The 22,328-nt window shown below is 37.2% G+C and overlaps 1 protein-coding gene across 5 annotated transcripts in view; it reads left to right on the top strand.

The window, feature by feature from the left end:
* The window catches only part of KLHL32 (kelch like family member 32), a 124,775-nt gene that overhangs the window by 15,995 nt on the left and 86,452 nt on the right, over window positions 1–22,328 (top strand). For all 5 annotated transcript variants that reach the window (XM_061460259.1, XM_061460257.1, XM_061460258.1 and 2 more), the window contains exons 2-3: window positions 13,901–13,989; window positions 16,610–16,790. In XM_061460259.1, coding sequence (XP_061316243.1) covers window positions 13,967–13,989; window positions 16,610–16,790 — 204 coding nt within the window. In that variant the 5' untranslated portion in view covers window positions 13,901–13,966. The remainder of the gene's footprint in view (window positions 1–13,900; window positions 13,990–16,609; window positions 16,791–22,328) is intronic.

Below are 22,328 nucleotides of genomic sequence, written 5' to 3'. Positions count from 1 at the left end.
GGGGATAGGGAGACCTGGTTCTGTCCTGGGAGCTGGGCCCAGAATGTTGAATTGGTGTTTTGAAAACAGGGCTGTACTGCAAGTTTCATGTACAGGCTGGTGCACAAGTATGAAGGAAATGGGAGATTTGTGTTTACTTTTTCTTGTTTGGTCAGCTGTAAAGCAGAGCTGATATAAAATACAGATGTTCAGGGTTCTCTGGTTAGAGTATCTCTGTATTCACTGAGTACTTCTATGTGTTTCCATTACTGAGATGAGGTTATTCTTTCCTGCTTCTATGTATTTATAAAAGAGAAAACGTCATAAATAGAGAAAACCAAATTTTTTAAAACTACCTATGATGGTTCCAATGTTAGGAGTTTGCTACAACTTTGAATATTCTAGCACACCACTTGTGCTTGATGTGAGGATTCAAAAGCCTTGTTTGTGCTAGTAACTTTGCTCATTCCATGCCAGAGCTTGAAACTCAAGACATCCCTCTTAGTCAAACCATTGCAACAGTCTCTGGCAAGGTCTCATCCTGAGCCATCTAGTGCTCTTCCAAAACATTTCCAGGCATAGCCTGGGTGGGAGTTGGTGTTTTTTCCCAATTAGTTGTTTGGATATGGATATGTTGTTTTGGGAGCCACAAGGGACAAAATGTGGGCTAGTTGGCTGTATGGGCAATGGAACCAGCACTGGCACAGTTAAATTGATTAATACTGATGAAATTTTCCCAGCCTTCTGAAGATGCATGTGGGTGAAATTATCTATACTTCCAATGAAGACGTGTCTAGGGTTTCTTTTGGCCTGTTAAAGTATATGAAAAATTTCATGCCCGTTTAATGATATAAGGTAAAATTGGTAGTGATTTTTGTGAGCAGTTACTGTGTGACTTGAATAAATTGTCAAAACAGAAACATGGAGGTCAGTATCTGTTGCAGTTGTGTGATGTTTGGAGAACTGCCAGCTGGTCATACGTACAGGCTTCTTTCTTTTTCCTGATTCCTGCTGTTGCAAACACCCACTGAACAGCAAGTGTTTTGTGCTATTGCAGTTATGTTGGGAGTCAGATGGAACAGACTCCTTGAAATAGCCTGGTCACTGTCCTGGAGGTAATTATCTTCAAGTCAAGTTCTGCCACCCCGTGGCTACTGAAGGTCATTCTTAGAAGGTGCATGATTACTTAGCTACTGGTACTCACAGCCTTTTTCCTTTAAAATCGATGATTTTTTTTTTTTTTTAATATGAATATTTTCTCCACAATATTTTGTGGAGAAAGTTGAAGGACTACTGTAGGTCCTGTGGGGATATATAAACTCTCTGTGCTTTTACTGAAAGATATAAATACTCATTCACTGCCAATGCCATTAATTATATATCTCATGATAGTGTAGTATGTAGACACACAACTGGTCACCTGGACATCTCAGTTATGCAAGGTGCATATGCAGCAATCACTTATGCTTTTCTTAGGGTTTTTGTGTGGTTTTAAGCAGCAAATATGATCGGTTATCTTTCAGTCATAGGTATAAAATGTGTAAGTTAATCTAGACTAATTGCCAAGATTATATACTATCTACACTACTGTATACTTCTGTCTGACATAAATATTCCGTATGCAGATTGGAAGGGATTTCAAAAACACGCCCATGTATTTTTGACTCTTACTATTCTAGAAAAGAATGATGGTTGTGTTCAGTAAAAGCACATTGATGGTCATGACACTTAAAAACTCCAAGGCTTATCTGAGTGAGGCCTTGATGAAGTTGACAGCGTTTCAGAGCATGCCTCGCTCTTACTGACAACTTCAGTGTTCATTTCTAGAGTTATCAGGGGAAATAATTATGATCTCTCCAGTTAAATCTATATTGCTTTCTACTATAAAGCATCCTGACTTAATTTAGAGAAAACGTCAACGTTTTGCAACAAATGTCAAATTTCCCAGAAGAAAAATGCTTAGGTTTAAAGAACAGGTTTGGGGGTGGGGGGGTGGGGTGTGTTATTCTGTTAGTTTTTATCCAATGAAAATGCAACTGAAATACCAAAAGAAAGTTCAATTACAGGCTACTTAACTCATCCTGTCTTTTCTTTTCTTGAGGTCTACAGGAAAAATCTTGAAAGCATACTTTAGCAATGTAACTGAAGATTTGGGTTCATACCAGCAGCAGTATGCTTTTAAACTAAAATACCAGAGAGTTTTCACCCTGTCGCTTTGCAATGACCGGGGACTCAATGTGTGGTTTAGGTATTTTACTTTGAGAGTGCTTTGCATAGCTGTTGTTCAAGTTTCAGAAAGATGAGAAAATAAGTTAGTAGAATTATAGAATACTTTGGGTTGGAAGAGGCCTGTAGAGGTCATCTAGTGCAGTCTTGTGCAATGAGCAGGAACATCTTCAATTAGATCAGAATCAATATGTGATGTTTTTCTCCCAGCCATTCCCTAACAATGACACATGGGTCAGCTGTAAGGAATGGACTTCTTTTGCCACATGAGTAATTAGCATCATAGCTTAAATGATGGCAACAGTGAATAGCCCTGACAAGCTAAGCTGGTAGTGCATAATGTTGTATTATTACAGTTGTATAAAACTGGTATCTTTTTCAAATGAGAAGTGTTAAACGGTATACGCACATCCTGGAAACAAATGTATTTGGAAAGTCATCAGACTCCAAATGTGTGGCTTCCAGTAGAACTGTGGACTTTTTCCTTTCATGGGTAATATGCTACTGCATTGAGTTATATGATTGCATGCAGTTTTATCAGTAGAATGCAGCAACCTTTTGGTCAAGTGGTAGTATAGGTAAAATTTGCCTGAAGTCACACAGATGACCATAAACCTGGCTTTTTAATTTTTCTTTTTTAATCTGAATGCCTCTTCAGAAAAAACTATTCCAAATCCATATGTATCCAGATACACAGAAGATGTAAAGCTACAAAGAGGATATAAAGATGTAAAGATATGGTTTTGCTTATACATCCTTTATCCCTGTGGTTTCATTTTAAACTTCTGTGATTTAAAATCTTAATGATTCTGTGAAGTCAGATGGCAATTTGGTATTCATAGACAATAAACTTACAACTGTATGTGGTGGCCCAAAGATAGCAATGACCTTTCCGGTCTTGCAAGAAAATGGTTTGTAACTAATCAGAATAGTGTAACAGTCTGATTTTGGTTTGTTTTTTTTTTTGTTTGTTTGTTGGTTGTTGTTTTGTTTTTTTTTTTGTTTGGCTTTTGGTTTGTTGTGTTGTTGGTGTTTGTTTTTTTTTTTTTACTGTGTTTTTATTTTATAATTTATTTTGCTGGATGTTTTCTTGCAATCTTTTGACTGACTCCTATTTTTCCAAACAATCTAGGTTTTCCATTTCTTTACTTCGTTGGTATTATGTTCATTAAATCTAAGGTATTTCTTTCACTACTATGAATTCTTTCTCTTGAAAGTCACTATATTAAGGCAGTACATTAGATGAGAAGCTTGTGGTTGAGCTGAGTTATGATTTCACTAACAGCAGTGGGAAGTGGCAGTTTTCCTCACACTTGTGACATTCTTGAATGTTTTTGTATGGAATGAAAAAAATCTTTCAAACTTCAAAGATCTCAACAAAAAAGGGAAAAAGTAGTGTCTTCCAGGTAAAGGGGAGAAGTGCTCAGAAGAGCAAGTTTGCAGTCAAACTTTCTTAACTGTTTCCCTTTTGACAATTTAATTTGAGAAAGGACAGCATTATCTTCCAGTTTTTTTATTTTCTGTGAATAATAAGCTCATATATTCCTTTTTCTGAAGTGACTTTTACCCAGAGAAGGTGAATTATAGCTTGAAAAGATGATTTATTCTGACTTATTAAACCCAGAGTACTTTAAAGATAAAACAAAAAGCTCCTATGAATAAGGTTCTAAACTAGGACAAAAATTGCCATGGGTAAATCTTAATGGTCTATCCCTGTGTCTGTGACAGTCTCCTTCAAGATCTGTTATGAAGTCATTCTGGAAGGAAATGGATGTAGCGTACTGCTGATAGTTTTAAATGTTGCATTTTCGTTTTAAATAAAGACCAAATTTAAACCAGATATTTGAAGTTGTCCAAGGGAAAATAACACTTAACAGAATACAAGTGCCTTATGTCATGACATATCTAGTTGGTTTGAAATTTTGCTTTCCTATAGGAAAGAGTAATAGGATGCTTATGATCCCTTCAGTTCATTTTTGTACCTGGTTTATGATGTTCTTTCTTCGAACTTAAAATGAAGCGTGGAACAAGTGAAATTGGTTTTCAGTACTTAAAATACATAATTTGAGAAAGAGAGCCTCGAGGGAAAGAAGATAACTAATTGAAGATAGCTGCTTGAAAATGCAAAATCTCTTGAATTCTTTATATATTGAGTATTTCTAGTCTTGTTAACAGTAGTTTTGCATATGAATTTTCATGAGTTTCTGTCTGATCTAGTTTGGCAAACTGCAAATTTAATGAAAGTAGTGTTGATTCACCGCTTTCTAACATAACTGAAGAGTCAGAATTAAGAATATTAATAAACATATCTAAATGGAATATTGCTAACTGAATTATATATTATCTGTACTCATGGAAACAAAAAAATATAATCACATCTAGTGTAAAATATTACAAATCAACAAGTTTTAATGGTTACTGAAAACTGAGACCGTTTAGAAAGATAATTAAAAGCTACATATGTCAAATGAGATTAAAATTATCAATTTCCAACTGCCCTGTTGTGGGCAGGGACACCTTCCACTAGACCAGGTTGCTCAAAGCCCCGTCCAACATGGCCTAAAACACTTCCAGGGATGGACCAGCCACATCTTCTCTGAGCAGCCTCAGGGTTTGGCTAGCTAGTTTGAATAAGTGTTAAAATTGATAATTTAAAATAATGTTTTTGATAGGTAGGGTTGTTTTAAGTAATGTGGAAATAGATGAATGAGTGGCTTTCTCAACTCTAAAAAAAAAAAAAAAAAAATTGGAGGGCTTTTCACACACTTGAGGAGTAATACTGAAATGATACAGTGACATTTTATGAAGTTTAATGGTAAATAGATGATCAGCAACCTTATTTGTGAGTAACTGGGTAAAAGCCTTCTCTGTACTACTATAAAGGACTCCCCAGTTTCCTTACTTTCTCACAGTATTGTTTAATAGAAGATGAATAACGTAGATCTTCCCAGAAAGGCAAGCCAGTCTTTCCAGTCTTTCTGTCACTGTGTGAATGGGTCTGAAGCAGCAGGAGTTGTTGTGGGGAGCAAAGCAGTACCTGCTTTGTTCCACTTGAAGACATCCGTAAGGGTTTTTGGCAACCTGCTCTCCTACCTCACTCAAATATGAATCATCAGAAGAGCAGTGGTGTCAAATCTGGTTGCAATGAAGGTTTCTGTATGATAGCTGTGTGGATCTCAGTGAGCTGTCTGAAAGATATTTGGCTCAAATTTTGTGTTGTAAAATTTCACAGGGGGAAAAGGTATAATTTGCTGTGTAATTTTATGACCTGTCTTTAAAAAGGGTTCTCATGCTGGCCATGATTGCAAGAAAGGATCTTGTTTATTTACCAAAACATCATAGAATTATAGTATGCCAGCTTGGAAGGGACCTCAGGGATCATCTGGTCCAACTTTTCTAGACAAAGCATGACCTAGACTAGGTGTCCCAACACCCCGTACAGCTGAATCTTACGTGCCCAACGTTGGGGAATATACCACTTCCCTGAGGACATTATTCCAATGCCAGATTGTTCTCATTGTGAAAAATTTTCCTCCTGTGTCCAACTGGAATTTTCCCAGGAGTAACTTCTACCTGTTACCCTCATCTTTTCCATGTGACCCTTTGTAAAAAGGGAGTCTTTGTCTTCTTTGTAGCTATCTTTGAGTATCTCTTGAATATTGTATTAAGCTGAACACCCTGAACAGGTTAGCTGCCTTTGATTTTTCTTAAATTGCAATTTGTCTGTCTTTGCCAAATATCTGGGAAGGGCAGAGCCTCACTTCTCACATAGCAGTACAGTGTGTTACTTAGAGCTAGAGGCAGATGAGCAGAAAGCAGGTGTATCGAAAGAGCAACCCAGGCAAGGTAGAAGAGGATCCTCCTTGTTAAACTGCGATAGCTAATGACCAATGATTAAGTGGTCTGTACAGCTCTGTTAAAATGGAATTTTCTGACTTCTAGATAGTCAATAGACATCCTGCTTTCCTCTAAACCCAGTGTGGGGCTTAGGGCATGGGCAAGGAGTGAACTTTTTGACAAGAGGGACAGGTTAGTAACTGCTGCCTAGGATGTAATCACCTTAGTGAAGAGGGCAGAATTAGTTTCTTATTTAAAATATTCTTTATTATTGTTTAAAAACATTATTTTTGCAATAGGAACACATTTAAAATCATGATTTTTCAAATTGCTTCATTTCTGATTTATGATCAAAAATAATGCTTATGTTAGGTGAGTTTATATTGAGGGTGATTGTAGCTTGGTCCTTATTTGCATAAAGGAAATACGAAAATTGTTGATGAAACTGTCAAAGATATTTATTTTATGTAAACTTGAATTATGTAGAAAAGATATTTTAAGGTCATTATTAATATACATTTCCATTATGAATATATATATATATTTGTTTTACTAGCTTTCAAGACAAAGCAAGCATGATTAGAGGGGAAGAAATGTTTCTGAGGCATCAAATCTGAAATACAGAGCTTGTTTATGCACAGAATTAGTCCTGCGATAGTCTGGGCTATGGTTTAAGTCCCTATTTAAAATCACAAATATGAGCTAGGAAAAAAAAAGCTTATTAGGGGATAAATAGTGAATTTTGTGGCATTCAAGTTTATTTCTAGCAATGAAGTAGACTAAATGAGTTTTGTTTTCTAGTTTTCCCTTCCCTGTCTTAATCTAATCCATATTCTGTTGGCTTGTAGTTTCAAGAACTTTCTTTCCTGCAATTAATTTCTAAAAGATAGAGGGGGGGGGGGGATAATGAAACTGAAATTCTCTCGATGCCTCAGATGGATTCTGTGTAAACCTTGAATGTGGTATTGGCTTCTCAAGATTAAACTAATTTAAATGAATGAGAGCTTTTTCTGAAAAAGGACACATGCATTCTGCCAGTAAATGCTTTTTGGAAAGAAACTGCTTTGTCTAGTATTTCCAAACCAATATTGCAATCAGCTAAATTAAAGGATGAAATACTGCTTGCTTACATACTGTTTTAATAATGTTTGAACAAACAGTTCTTGAGCTACATTGTTAATTTGGAGAAGCAGTGTAGCCTAACAGTATGTGATGGATGCAGCACAGTGGCATACTGTTCCAAGATTTCCCGATAGAGTAAAAAAACTGCTTTTTACTCTGCTGCATCGTAAGACTAAGACAAAAGAATATATAGAAAGTCTAGCACTTTGTGAGGCTGCCACATAACAAACCCTGGTTTGATATGTTAGCTGGACCTGATCATTTTCATGGACAGTGTGATTTCTTTAGAATTGCTTTGCTTTGAAATCATAGAATAGTTAGGGTTGGAAAGGATCTTAAGATCATCTAGTTCCAACCCTTCCTGCTGTGGGCAGGGGCGCCTCATACTAGACCATATTGCCCGAGGCTCTGTCCAACGTCGCCCTGAACACTGCTGTGTTTTCATGAAAAAATACTGGTTTCCCCCCATGTTCCACCAAATCATTTTTATATTCTTTCAGCACTAGTTAAATCTTTCAGATTTTTTCTTCATTTTTGTGATTTTCTAGGATGTGAACAAATAATGAAGCAATAAGAAAAGTTATAAAATAGGATCAGTGGTTAGTGGTCTTCATTATTTGCAAGTAAATGTCTCAAAGAAATAAGTAAAATAAATATTTTAATGGCAAACTTGGCATGTATATCAAAGCTAAGATATAGAAAGTGTTTTCTGTTTGGCCTATATTTTTGCTGTTAATCTCCAGTGTAATGGAGTGTTTCACTAGAACAAAAGGATTTAGGTGGAATTAAAGTTTTTTCATTCAAACTAAAAGTCTTATCCATAAATTTATAAACTAATCTTTTAAACCCATTTAATTACTTAAAGGAGTTAAATAGAAAGACAATAGAATGTCTTAAACTTTCTAATGCAGAAAGTTTCTGTGTATATCAGTTTACATAAAGAAGAGAAATCTAGCTATCTGAAACAGAAAGAACTCTCAGTGCACCCAGGCAACAGGTCAAAGTGCCTGTCTTTTTTTACAAGGAGAAATGCATGAGAATTTCCAATTATTAAAAAGCTTGAGTTGCATAAAGAAATTCTCCATGGCTAAACAAAATCAGTGCAGTATAGACTAAATTATTAAGATGCTGTTATAATGTTATAGTACTCTTGTATAATGTGATGTAGACTTAATAAAAAGTGAGGCATGCTGCACTGGCACTGGGGAGGAGAAAGGATGTATAGCAGAACTTAAGAAAGCTTGATTTGTCTGGATAAAATATTGAACTGAGTATGGGACTGCTTAAATGTTTTATTAATTCTTTGAAGAATAGGCCTTAGTTATTTCCCTTGTCTTGGCCCTTCTCCTGTTTGCTTTCACTGCTGCTTAGGGTTTTCTGTGGGCTAGAGAGTTTGGGCTTTTTGAAAAGGTCAGAAAAAGCTTGAATTTCTTCCCTACTAGTCTTGGGCTGGCATAGGATTTCCTAACTGCAGCCAGCAATATCAGGAGTGTTGGACATTTCTTGACTTAAAAAATTGGCAGATTGGAGAAGATGAGGAAAAAGAATTGATTAAAGTTTCCTACTCCTGTTTATAAAAATGTGAATTGGGCTCTGCTGTTTTCAGGGGAGTTTACCATTATGAAAATACTTGCTTGATGAGTAGGGAGGTGGGTGGCCTGCTGAAATTCCTGATGATTTGATTGAGAAGCTTAACAGTTTATTGAGCTGTATTTCTAGTAGTGTTGACTTTGGATCATGAGAGGGACAGAAATAGAGAGAAAGCCCTTAGTAGCCTGTCTGTACTCAAGGGCCCAGTCAGGCCCATGTTTTGAGGTACCCTTGTGTGTGATTGCAGGGTGGCATGAGAACAAGTCCAACAGTGTGGAAAAAAGGCAGTGTATCCTAGACATGTTTTGCAAACCCTGATGAAAGCCCCCTTGAAAATGCTATCAAGCTGTTTGAAGGCATCTAAGAGATTTTTTTCCTATTCTGAAACTTGCATTCCTAGGAGAATAATGGCCATTTTTCCTTCATTCTTCAGAAAATGTTAAGTTCTGATGCACTGAGACTGAAAAAAGTACCTTTGTTCAGATGTGACATCAAAGTGGATTGCTTTAGACTGGGACAGTGGCTATTAAACCAATATGCTATGATCTTTATTCTTATGCAGGTATTTTGTATGCATATCTTTATATATATATGTTATAAATTTAATCAGAATGTCTATCTGCGTAGACTTGATTATTGTAAAAGTTCTCATTTGATTTAGCTGAATATTCGGGCACCTCTTTAGGTATATTTCTGATTTCTGTTTGTAATACATTGTTTTATGATACAAGGAATTCTGCATATCTGAGGAGAGTTGCTTCTGGCCACTGTCTCTCCAAACAACAGAGTTCAAACCTTATATTTGGATGTCCATATTCACAACTGTGGTGGAGTAAGGAATTTTTGCTCTAGAATCCTTTGTGCCAGTATGGGCAGCAATGGCATTTATATGGATGTTGTAGTGGTGTAATAGTTACAAATGTTAGCTCTGTATTAGCAGTTCTAGCACAAGACTTACGCCATTTAAGGACCTAGTTAAAACTTTTGTGTATATAAGTCAACTGCTGAGTTTCCCCTTTTGGTACTGATGAATGCAAAGTTAGAATTAAAAGAAGCCCTTGCTTTAATGACTGAAATGTTGCATAGATCACATATGAGTGTATACATAGAAGGTACATTGATCAGGAAATGTTGCTTTGTTAGTTGGCAGCAGCAGGGCCACTTACTAATTATGCTGTGCTTTTCTGTCCTGAGATCACCTAGTTCCAACCCCTCTGCCATGGGCAGGGACACCTGACACTAAACCATGCCAACCAAGGCTCTGTCCAACCTGGCCTTGAACACTGCCAGGGATGGAGCATTCACAGTCTCCCTGGGCAACCCATTCTGGTGCCTCGCCACCCTAAAAGTGAAGAATTTCTTCCTTATATCCAATCTAAACTTCACCTCTTTAACCCATTACTCCTTGTCCTGTCACTACAGTCCCTAATGAAGAGTCCATCCCCAGCATCCTTATAGGCCCCCTTCAGATACTGGAAGGCTGCTATGAGGTCTCCACGCAGCCTTCTCTTCTCCAGGCTGAACAGCCCCAACTTTCTCAGCCTGTCTTCATAAGGGAGGTGCTCCAGTCCCCTGATCATCCTCGTGGCCCTCCTCTGGACTTGTTTCAACAGTTTCATGTCCTTTTTATGTTGAGGACACCAGAACTGTACACAATACTCCAAGTGAGGTCTCATAAGAGTAGAGTAAAGGGGCAGGATCACCTCCTTGGACCTGCTGGTGACACTCCTTTTGATGCAGCCCAGGATACGGTTGGCTTTCTGGGCTGTGAGCGCACACTGAAGCCGGCTCATGTTCATTTTCTCCTCGACCAACACCCCAAAGTCCTTCTCTGCAGGGCTGCTCTGAATCTCTTCTCTGCCCAGTCTGTAGGTGTGCCTGGGATTGCTGTGACCCAGGTGTAGGACCTTGCATTTGGCATGGTTAAACTTCATGAGGTTGGCATCAGCCCACCTCACAAGCGTGTCAAGGTCCCTCTGAATGGTATTCCTTCCCTCCAGTGTATCAACTGAACCACACAGCTTGGTGTCATTGGCAAACTTGCTGAGGGTGCACTCAATCCCACTGTCCATGTCAGTGACGAAGATGTTAAACAAGACCGGTCCCAACACTGATCCCTGAGGGACGCCACTTGTTACTGGTCTCCAGCTGGACATTGAGCCATTGACCACAACTCTTTGTATGCAGCCGTCCATCCAGTTCTTTATCCACCGAGTGGTCCACCCATCAAATTGAGAGACAAGGGTGTTGTGTGGGACAGTGTTGAACGCTTTGCACAAGTCCAGGTAGATGACATTAGCTGCTCTACCCCTGTCCATCAGTTCTGTAGCCCCATCATAGAAGGCCACCCAATTAGTCAGGCAGGATTTCCCCTTTTTGAAGCCATGCTGGCTGTCACCAAGCAGCTTGTTGTTTTTCATGTGCCTTAGCATGCCTTCTAGGAGAAACTGCTTTAAGATTTTGCCAGGCACGGAGGTGAGACTGACTGGTCTGTAATTCCCTGGGTCATCCATTTTCCCCTTCTTGAAAATGGGGGTTATATTTCCCTTTTTCCAGTCGGCAATTTCACCTGACTGCCCTGATGAAGTGAAGTGTCTTAATATAACTAGAAATGAAGTTGATGGTGAGAATGAAATGTTCTGAAACCATCATTGCGAAGCACTGCATACCAGTTTGCTGAGTATCCAGCTGAATCATCAGCATGAGTTCTCAATGACCTCACCCCCTTGCTCAGCATTATGGTCTTTTTGGAAAAGGGAGGAAAATAGGAAACATCTCCATTCTTCAATTTTGATTGAGTTGTAACTCAATGACAATGAAGTATTACATTAAGTGATCCACATATGGTTTAAACATGCAGCCAAAGAAACCAGTATACCTTTCTGTTGACTATTCCATTAAAATCTATTTTTTCTTTTATGCATTATATATGGAGTTGAAATGTCATGTGTTGGCTGTGCTGTTACATCAGTTAATAATTGGCCATACAACCCTGTCTTCAAAAGCTTATTTCTTTGGACACTTCAGCTGTTGAGCATGTAGCTTTCTATGCCTGGTACGTGTTCCAGGTTGAAATTTTAGGAGCTGCTGTTTTTGAGGATGAGATGGAGAAAAACTACATTTTACCTAGCTAAACACACAATTGCGTGTGAACTGAGTGGCTGTTGCTCCTTCTGTGGTTTAGAATAAGGACTTGAGGTCTACAAGGAATTCTCAAGAGTGTTCCTCCTATTGTGTTCCTAGACAATCAGCTAAACAATGTTACCAGACTCCAAAATTAAAACTCTTGTGTGGTCCTTCCACTGTGGTGGTGCAAGTGACAGCACTTGCCGAAAGGTGCATGTCGCAGTGCCTCTCTGGCGAGTAAGAACTGTAGTTTTGTCTGTAGAATGAATTGTAATTGAGGGGAATAGGAAAAGGATTAATTGTCCTTTCTTGCCGGTCATTTGTTTGTTTGTTAACTGGCTAATAACTAAGGGCTTAATTCTGCCTTCACATATCCGTTGCAGAGTCTCCATGAAATTAGTGCTGTCAAAGTATTAGAAATTATGCTTTCAAAGTAAAACTGCCAGTCAATGGAAGATTCACAGGGAAAATTATCAGCAAACTAATACAAGCAAAGAACTGGATTATTTGCACTTTAATTAGTAACACTATAAAAGGGTGTTTGTGGTGTTTCAGTATTGATCTTGGTGGAAGCCTCTGATAGCACTTTGAATAGGGCATAATGTTAATTGGAAAGCAGAAAAAAACCCTTGTAGTAAATATGACTACTTTTACCGGGAAAAACTGGCAACCAGCAGTGTCACCTTATTCAGGTACTGGGAAATTGGTATAAGACCTGTAATTGTATGGCAACTTTTGGGGAATAATTATTTGTTACAATATCCTTTATCCTTTTTGTTACAAAGTAACTTTCAGTAGTCGTTAAACAGCATGGATTAATTTATGTGATGACTTTAATATTTTACCTTTTAAAAAAAGCTATAGAGTTTGTAAGTCTGATAACATCGCTTGTGTGTACTGGACTGTTTGTATTTGCCAGAAGATTTGTTCATAGAGTAGTAGAATAACGTAGGTTGGAAATGACCTTTAAGATAACCAAGTCCAACTGTTAACTTAGCACTGCCAAGTTCACCACTAAGCCATATCCTTAAGCAACACATCTACACGGCTTTTAAATACCTCAAGGGATGCTGACTCTAATGCTTCCCTGGGTAGCCTGTTTGAATGCTTGACAGCCCTTTTGGTGAAGAAATTTTTTCCTAATATCCAATCTAGACCTTCCCTGGTGCAACATGGGACTATGTTCTCTTGTCCTATTTCTTGTTACCTGGGAGAAGAGGCCAACACCACCCTCACTACAAACCTCCTTTCAGGTAGTTGTAGAAAGTGATAAGATCTCCCCAGAGTCTCCTTTTGTCCAGTCTAAACAATCCCAGTTTCCTTAGCCGCTCCTCATAGGACTTGTGCTCTAGACTCTTCGCCAGCTTCATTGGCCTTCATCCAGGTTAACAGAGGTACTTGGTCATAGCACTGATTAGTCAATTGAGAGTGTTGCTCTGGGAGAAGTGAGAGCTGCCTTTTGGAGTATACAGTAAACATATCCCGTCTCCCCTACTAAATTGTATTTTCAGGACAAATCAATATAGTCAAAGCATGAGTTCAGGTGTATGGCAAACATCCTAGACCCTAGAGAGGCCTGTGAGATTACACTGTAAAAGATGTAAGATTTTTATACCTGTATGTTATTCTGGGAGGCAAGCAAACACCTATAGATGCTTCTGGCCAGCTCTTCAAATTGAGGGATTTTGGGGAAGATATTTCCTTCCTCACCACTTTTCTACTTTCTTGAAATAATATGTGTCCTAGAGTTTGCAGACAGGAGACATGCCTCTAGGGCAGTAGGTGCAGGAAGTTCAGATGATAGAGTGTGAATTTCTAGAAAAGACAAAGGGAAAGGCCACTTTCAGACTCTACTCAATCTCGCCAATAAAATTTCATCTAATCTATATGGCATGTCTTTCTGCAACAGAAGAATTGAAAAAGTTGCTTTTGAATTACACATCCTGAAAAGTATTGATTTGTAAGGCTGAGGCTGTGTATGCTTTGAATTTTAATGTACCTTTCCTTTTTCTCTTTCTAGGTGGAATGCTTGCTGCTTTCCCTGCAGGATTGTAAACTTTGATATTCAGAAGAGCAAAACTGAAAGATGCCATCTGAGAGGTGCCTGAGGTATAGTACTTGGTAGCATGTAAGAAGTTGTTCACATGTAGCATAATGTTTACCAAATCAGGTAACAGAAAGTAGAAATGTGGAACTAATGATTTTGTTCCTTAGATAGGAATTCACATTATTAGATACATATCCATGTTATAATCTGCAAAATATTACTCTGTTTTTACCACTTATCTCTAGCAAAGGGAAGCATGTGTGGGATTGATGTGGGACCCATAGTCTCTTCATATGTTATCTTTGTCTATACTTGGAATTTTTTATTGTGGTAACAACTGGCATTTTGCATTCATGCACCTGAATTGGTGGCTGGTGATCATTTGTGTGTATAGTGTTCAACTATTTAGGACATGTATTACTCTTTCAGTTCTTTGAAATGGCTGCAAAGCATTCTTTCCAAACTCACTTTCCTGCCTTCCAGAATCTCCCATTCTCTTTCCCTCTTAAAGAATCTTATTCATATATATGTACTTGCCACTGTAGCCTTTCTAATTTATTTGTGTTGTCCATTGTGTCATCAGATAATTTGTTATTCATAGTTTAATTAGTTTTTGAGAGCACTTTCAGGCAGAATTTATCAGTCTAGTTTCTGCAGAACCTTGCACTAGTCTGATACGCTGCTGTTTTACGGAGTAGTTAACACTCATGGGCTGATATGGGAGCTCAAACACCTACCTGATGATATTAATGGGACATCATATCATTCCAGTTGTGTTCTGCTTTCCCTGCTGTGTTTCTGCAGCAGAAGAGAATCGGGAATTCCTTGCATTTGATAGGTGTTGAATTTATCAACTAACAGTATCACTACAAGGTGGCCATGTTATGTTTATGAGTCAATGCCTTCTCATTCATAAATTCCAGTTATATTGCCTTGCATATGTATCCATTCTTTATATTTTGTTAAGGCAAGGGTTACAGTCAATTGATTTTCTGCTTTGGTCATTGAATTGAAAAAAGGTTTATGGTAGACTTAAATTTAAAACCAAAGATGCCTGATTTTGTGTTTGTTTGTGTGTATGGAAGGATATATTCACACATGTGTATATGAAATTTCCCCACAAAAATTACCCTAGGACCTTGTGCCTCTCATCTGTTTTCTGTGGAGTGAAATAGTTCTTTTCTTGTGGAAAAGGATTTTGACCTTTGAATGGTGATGAAAAAAAGCAGTGTAGGAATGTAGGTCTTGGTTCACAACATTGGGTGAGGGGTTAACAAAAACAGGAATAAAGAGATGCCATCTCTAGCTATACCTAGCTTTTTATCCTTGTGCCAATTTGACTTAATCACTTTGCTGTAGAAATTACAGAAGTAATTGAGAATTCCCTTGTATTTTAACAAGTTACATTTCTTGATAATTGTCATTTAGAATATCAGTGCCATTCCACAAGCAGAACAGCTGAAGGAAGAAGAATAATTTGAATCCATCAGTTTGAAATGTATGCAGGGTTTGTCCATGTGTGAAACCTAAACTATTGGAGAGGGGGTGAAATTCAGATACATGTTTTTCCTCTATTTCCACTTTGGCCTTCCTTCTTCTAGAAGTAATGTCTTAGTCCCTGGGTTTTTTGTTAAAGATTAGTTTAGATTAGAGCAACCAATCTGCAAGGCAGGTCTGCATTAGTTTACAGATGTCCAAGGTGCAGGAGTGGGATAGGCAGTATAGACAGTGTGTGTTGCTGGAAAAGGAGAATATAGCAGCCACACAGCTCCTGTATAGCATGTATGCAGAGTGAGTTATGGGAATGTAGTGGAAAGACAATAGCTTATTTACCTCTTAATAAAAAAAAAATTAATTTTGATTTACTTGGGGATCACTCTCTTGAAACTCATCTTTAGTAAAAACCTAGATTCTTGAGTAATAAAAGTTGCTTTAGTCTCACAGACTTCAAATAAACTGCATTGTTTTGTGGCAAAGAGGATTTGCAGGTTTGTTTGATTTGTTTCTCTTTGCATCAACAGTTATATTGTCTCTTCTGCTGTAGAATAAGAAACTGCGATCAGACAGTCTTAGGCTGGATGACATGGAAATTTGTATTCATACGTATTCAGAGGTGGTAAGCCTCAGCATTTTAAAAACAAGCACACATCCCTTCCTCAACACAAAACAAACAGGAAAAAACCCACAGTACTTCATAAGGGAATGACCTGAAATCAGTAATGCAGTGTATCAGACCTAAGCAGGCCATCTAACATTAGCCTTCATCCTTTTTAGTAGGACCAGTAGGACATACATATATACAGCTTTCTACTAATGCATCAGTTTGAGTTTTCTGTCAGCCCATTGGCACTTAGGCCCTTTATTTTTCTCACTTAATTCAAAAATTATTCTGAATTAATCCTATGAGTCCAGCTGGCTTCCAGTGCAGCAGGTGAAAATCATAACAGTTGAGATTTTTAAATTCAAGTATATAATCAGTTTTCATAATCCTTTGTTTTACTGAACTTTTCTTGTTATGTCTATACCATATAATGTGTTTTGCCTGACAGGGTTCACGACTTTTTTTCCTTTCCAAGAATTATCAAACAGTCTTGTCAGAAATATTGAAGAATTTTCTCTAAGACAGAGCCTGCTTATTTCCTACATTTTTTTTAACAAAATCTTTCTCTTTTCACCTCTCAGCGTTCAGGAAATGCTGACAGGTCAGAGGCTTTGTCAGTCCAGCTCCCATAATGATGCTGTTCTGGCAGCTCTGAACCAACAAAGAAGTGATGGCATACTTTGCGATATCACCCTTATTGCTGAAGAACAGAAATTCCATGCACATAAAGCAGTCCTGGCAGCCTGCAGTGACTATTTCCGAGTAAGTACAAAGATATGGGTTTTTTCTTGTTTTTTTTTCTTTTATTATAATGATATTAAAATTACCTAGGAGGGGCAGGGCAGGGAAGGTATAGATACCATACTGAACAAGCTTTAAATTTGAGCCTATGGAAAAGTTAAGATTATTAAGGGTTTTTTATTATTATTTATGATTAGTCTTCTTCCATCACTTAATAGGGATAGGCAGTACACATCTGCATGTGAATTTTATGCTGTAGTAAAGTCAGAAAGTGGAAGATTTTTAGAGCCTTGGGCAACATGGTCTAGTGTGAGGTGTCCTTGTGCAGGGCTGGGGGATTGGAACTATATGATCTTAAGGTCCTTTCCAACCTTAACTATTCTATGATTTTTTTTTTTTTAATTTTTTTTTAGAATGCAGACATTTGACATGGTTGCAAATAGAGCATGGAAGGACGGGCAAAGGGAGTTTAAATATTAATAAATGCAACTTGAGCAAGCTCAAAAGTGGATTTTTTGGAGGGATGTAAATGGTTACTCTCAACAAGGAGGCCACAGTAGTTTCTTAAGGGTAGTAAAACTTATTTTCAGAAACAAGCATTTCTGAAATGTGAAGATTAAAGTATTCCATGGGAAATCTAATTCAAACACTCAGCATGGAATATTGAACTCAGGTGCTAAAATTGGGGTAACTGGAAAATTGAGGTTTCTAATAGGAAGAACATTCTTTATATGAAGCAATTGTACTAACATTCATTATAATGCATCAGTGCAAAATGTTGGACTGTCTATAGCTCTTCAGTTGACTGGTGTTTCTAAGCATGAGTCATCCTATTGCTATTCAGAGACTAAAGCTGAAATTAATTTAAAGGTCTGTTTTCTCTAACAAAGTAAGTTTATTTAATATTTTGCCTGCACTGTAATTGCCTGCTACAAACTTCTTTATGGTGACCTTTTAGTTTTGTTACAATAGTAATAGTGTATGGCAACTGTTCTATATCCTTAATTAACTGAGCAGAATTTTTGGCTTACTGTCAACTCTGCCTCTCTCTTTCAGTTAGAATTGAAAGTTAATTTATTCTGTGTACTTCAGAAATACTAACCTTGATGTTACTTTCAATGTGGTGATGGTGAGCCAATTGATTGCTGGTTTTTCAAGCCTGTCTGCATACTTACGTGTTCTGCTGCTGCTGACTTTGTACTGCCATAGCTACTAATGTTGCTTTGTCATGGTGCCCTGGCCTGCTGTAACACAGGTTGTTTACCACTTTTTTCCTTTTACCCCAGTGCACAGAGAGGGATTTGGAAGCTTTCTAGCTCTAGCTCTACTCTATATACTTGTTGATGATAGATATGCTACAGGGCTGCTGTTCTGGTTTGATTTAAATATTTTAATAAGGGTGTCATGTAATTCCTCTGCACCTGTGATGTATGTTGCTTCCAGAGGTCATCATACGCTGTGCACAGAAACATCATAAAGTGGGCAGCTGTACTGTTCAAGCAGTGTAGTAGGCCTCTTTTACCTTGGTCACTGATTATCTCAAGATTTGAGGCACTGTGACTCACCTTGTTATTTCCAATGGAGTTACTTGGTATTTGCTGGACAGTTATTGCAAATTAAAATCTTAATGACCTACAGAAAAGAGAAAAAACAAACCCAACAGTTTTACAGTAGATCAGATTGCTAATTGCCAAGTAAATCTTTTCCTATTAAAAAATACTGAGAGAATGATCAGTGCAGCATTTAGTAATTTGGTCTGCATCAAAATTGTTATAATTTGGTAGGACATATTCTTTAGACTTTAGATATCAGCTATAAATGTGGAACTCATGCTTTCTGAAATCTGCCAAACCATTTCTATTATTAATGGACAAAAAGCCTTGTTAGAAAATTGTGAAATGAGATTTATCTTCTGTAGGAATATAGCAAAAAAAGTTGCTATATGCTTTGTTCCTGATTCTAATAATGTAGAAAAAGCAAGAGTTGATTAAAAAGTAGTAGTGTTTTGTATTTAAACTGAGATTATTAATAGTTTTATATCTAGGGGGATTTTGTCTAATTTGGGCTATCTGAGTATTACTTTTCAAAGATTTAGGAGAATGATGCCAAGCTTCATTCAGAGTCAGTGAAGAGAAACAGGCATTTCCAGAGGATGATAAAGGAGGATAAAAGATTTATTTAGCATGAAATGAATGACCATCTGGAAGTGCCAGATCTTTCTCCACTGGCTGTAAAGACCAGACTCCCATGTTTCAAACTTAGCTGCTAATATTACATAAGATGATTTCTATCCTTAATTTTTCCTGGATTTTCTTGGGGGAATTTTTTGGCCCAACCTTGCAGGTTTTCTAACCCTCAAGTCATTTGTGAAGAAGTAACTGGGAAGCTTACCTTTCACTAATTTTTGTGAGATGTAAGCTCACCCACTGCCGTAAATGAGATTCTGGGAACATCAGATGTTGGAGTTGCCTTGAATAAAACTAAGATGGTACCACTATACATCAGTGTGACACGCAGAACTTACCTTCCATAGTTTGTGCTTACTGTGGCTCAAAGATTTGATTAGTATACCAGCCTATCTTCAGCCCTATCTGGAGAGGCTGTCATCCAATTCTTATGCTTTCACAGACTGCTCCAGAACTATGTTTAATTCTCCACAGGACTCCATCAGAATGAATCATGATTTTTTTTTTTTCTTTGTTTTCTCTTTTTTAGCCAGTAGAACAGCTTGTACATGAGACTGGATATCTGCTTTCTACAGAACATTTTAAGGTTTTTTATGTGGTCTTTGTCTACTTTGATTTAGATAGCGCTACTTCTGGAATTGTGTTTTGTTTGGTTTTTTTTTTTCTTGATGATAATAACAAGTCAGCTGAACAACTTTTTTTTACTTTTTTTCAAATTACCACTTTTCTTTCTTTTACCGCAAAGAAAAGTTTGTTAACACTAGAAGGGTAACTAAATATGTGTCATGTTACAGATTGAAGGAATCGGAGCCATTTTATGCGGAAGAGCAGAGGTCACACAGCTTGCTGTATCAGTTTGTCTTTGAGGTTATAGTCTGGAATAAACTTTTCATTTGCTTAAGTAAGACAAGCTGTAGACCTGAACTTCAGCAAAATATTAAGGGCCAGCTTTCTCAGATAACAGCCTGGCATCCCTTCTTCCAGTTGATCTAGTTAGTCTTGTAGTTCTGGGTATGCAGAAACATTGGAATTTAAATCCTAAGCATAGCACCTGATTTGAGAATTTCTTACATTTGTACACAAAAATATTGTGGGCTTTTTCTGTAAGAAAAAAATCCCTTAGGAAATTGCATAGAATGACTGCACTAAAAATACAGTTAAACTGCATGATTAGAAACCCCCTGAAAATCAGGGTTTTCTATTTGCTTTCTCTTCAGAATGGACTCTTTTTTCAAAATGAGCTAATAGATGCAGTAGTTAGCTCCATGCCCTGAAAGATTCATATGAAGAACAGTAAACATAGATATTCTTATGAATTCTTTTTTAAGCAAGAAACAGCATTTTAGGCAAACTTTTCCATATGACATGCTGTCTGTTGCAGTGAGACAAGGCAGTTGAGTTAGCGAGTATGTGTGCATTGTGATAACTCTCATTTCCAATTAAAAGATTCTTTTTCCTTTTTCCCCTCTGGGAGCAAAATGAAATGTTACTGCATGACTTCATTAGTAGGCATTTACAGTGTTGGCAGGTGATTATATAACATCAAGATTTTCTTGTACAAAATGCATTGGTTTTCCAGTCAGAACAACTTTCTTCTTCCGTATTTTTCATTTGAGTGGGTTTATAGTCACAGGAATTTGATCTTTCTTAAAAAGATGCAGATTTTCCATGTAATCTGGATGAACAAAATTATATCAATACCCGGAATAGATTATAAAATGTCATAATATTCTTCCTTCCCTCCCCCCCAATGGTTCTTAGAAGAATCTTTCTCCTCTGAAATGAACTAGTAGATATAAATTTTGCATATAAATTTTGTTATTATAATTGACGGAGTTGATTCTTAAGTGATTTCTTGTCAGAGGTTTTTTTGTGCTGTCTTTCCTCCCTGTCAACAGATAGTTTCTTCTTGTGTACACAACACTGCTGATTGTTTGTATTTCCAATATATCATGTTTCTTGATAAGGTTAGAGAGCAAATGCTTAGCAAGAAATCCCTGAGGCATGAAAGGCTGTATGATGCAATAGCTTTCGAGGTCTTCTTACAGGAATCATAAAGAGGAAAAGGCTCTCCCTAACATGTCTTAAGGTTAGATCTAAGGACCTGGCTCTGAGAAATCAAAACTACTTTTGCTTTTGCAGTATAACATGGTTTTGTTTTTCAGTATCTTACCATTGATGTACCCATACCGAAAAATGGCATTTTCTTTGCTATTGTACCCTGGGAGTGCTGCTATTTAGAAATCGTCTTTCCAGATAGCATTTAAAAAAGCTTCTTTCCACTGGTCCAAAGTAATTCTTCTTTTAGTATTATCAAGTCATTACTGAGACTTTCGTGCCAAAAGGTGCTTATACCCCATTTTTAGCTTCTGTAGGTTGAGAAATACATCCTCTTCTTATGTGTCTAAACTTTTCTTGGGATCATTTTGTTTATTGGGAAATGAGAACTGGATGCTGTTGCTTCTCATTAGGGAGAAAATAAAACCCATAACCTTGCCTAAAATAAGAAGAGGACTCTATTTTTTTTCTCTTTCAAAGTTTTATTCCCAGCATAATACGAAGGTTTAAACACAAATTAGAATTTTGTTACTAAATATTCAGTAATCCAGTTACAGTTGAATGTAAATAAAACAATACATTCCCTCATTTAAAACATTTTTTTTTATTGTAGGCACTGTCAGTGGTTTTGCGAAGTTTAATCAAATCACTGGAAGCAATGTAGTATGGGCAAGTGTGGGGTGGCTTGTGTAAAAAAGTTTTTAGACAAATATTACATCTGAAGTATACACAAAAATGGATTGCAAATATTGTAAACCTTTGTAAATAAGTATTATAATATTCTCTGAAAGTGGACAAATATCTGTGTTATTTTACTTTGTTCATCCTTATCTCTGCAATTAACGTTTTTTTATTCTGTGAGTCTATGAAGCAATTTTCCTTTGCTGCAGACAGAATTCCCACAGCCCAGCAATGTGGGTGCTATCAAAACCATTTACAAGATCTTCTCTCTTCTGTATTCTATTTTTGAATTCCTAACAGTTGTTATGCTGTTGGAATGAATATGTTTCTGTTGCAATTCGCATTAAATGGAAATGAATTATTTGCAGTTCTGCCAGTGTTGGATGGCAGACAAAACGGTGTCTTACTCTCCGAGGTATCCTCTTGATTATTTTTATTTTTTTTTGAAGTCCTTATACAGTAAGTGCACCATGAGTAAGTATGGCAGAATCAACCCTGCAGTTAGTGAGATAGGCCATACGAGACTATCTCATTGCCTTAAATTAATTTAGTGTTATAAAAACAGGTGGTGTTTGCTTACTATTCGGTTGATATATTTTCTCAGTTTAAGAGCAGGGTAGAAAGGAGTCAATGT

The sequence above is a fragment of the Pezoporus flaviventris genome, unplaced genomic scaffold (assembly GCF_033815535.1).
Source record: "Pezoporus flaviventris isolate CSIRO_AGI_PZ_B2104156 unplaced genomic scaffold, CSIRO_AGI_Pfla_v1 ptg000031l, whole genome shotgun sequence".
NCBI classification, from domain to species: Eukaryota; Metazoa; Chordata; class Aves; order Psittaciformes; family Psittacidae; genus Pezoporus; species Pezoporus flaviventris.
This window is presented reverse-complemented; position numbering and strand designations above follow the sequence as displayed.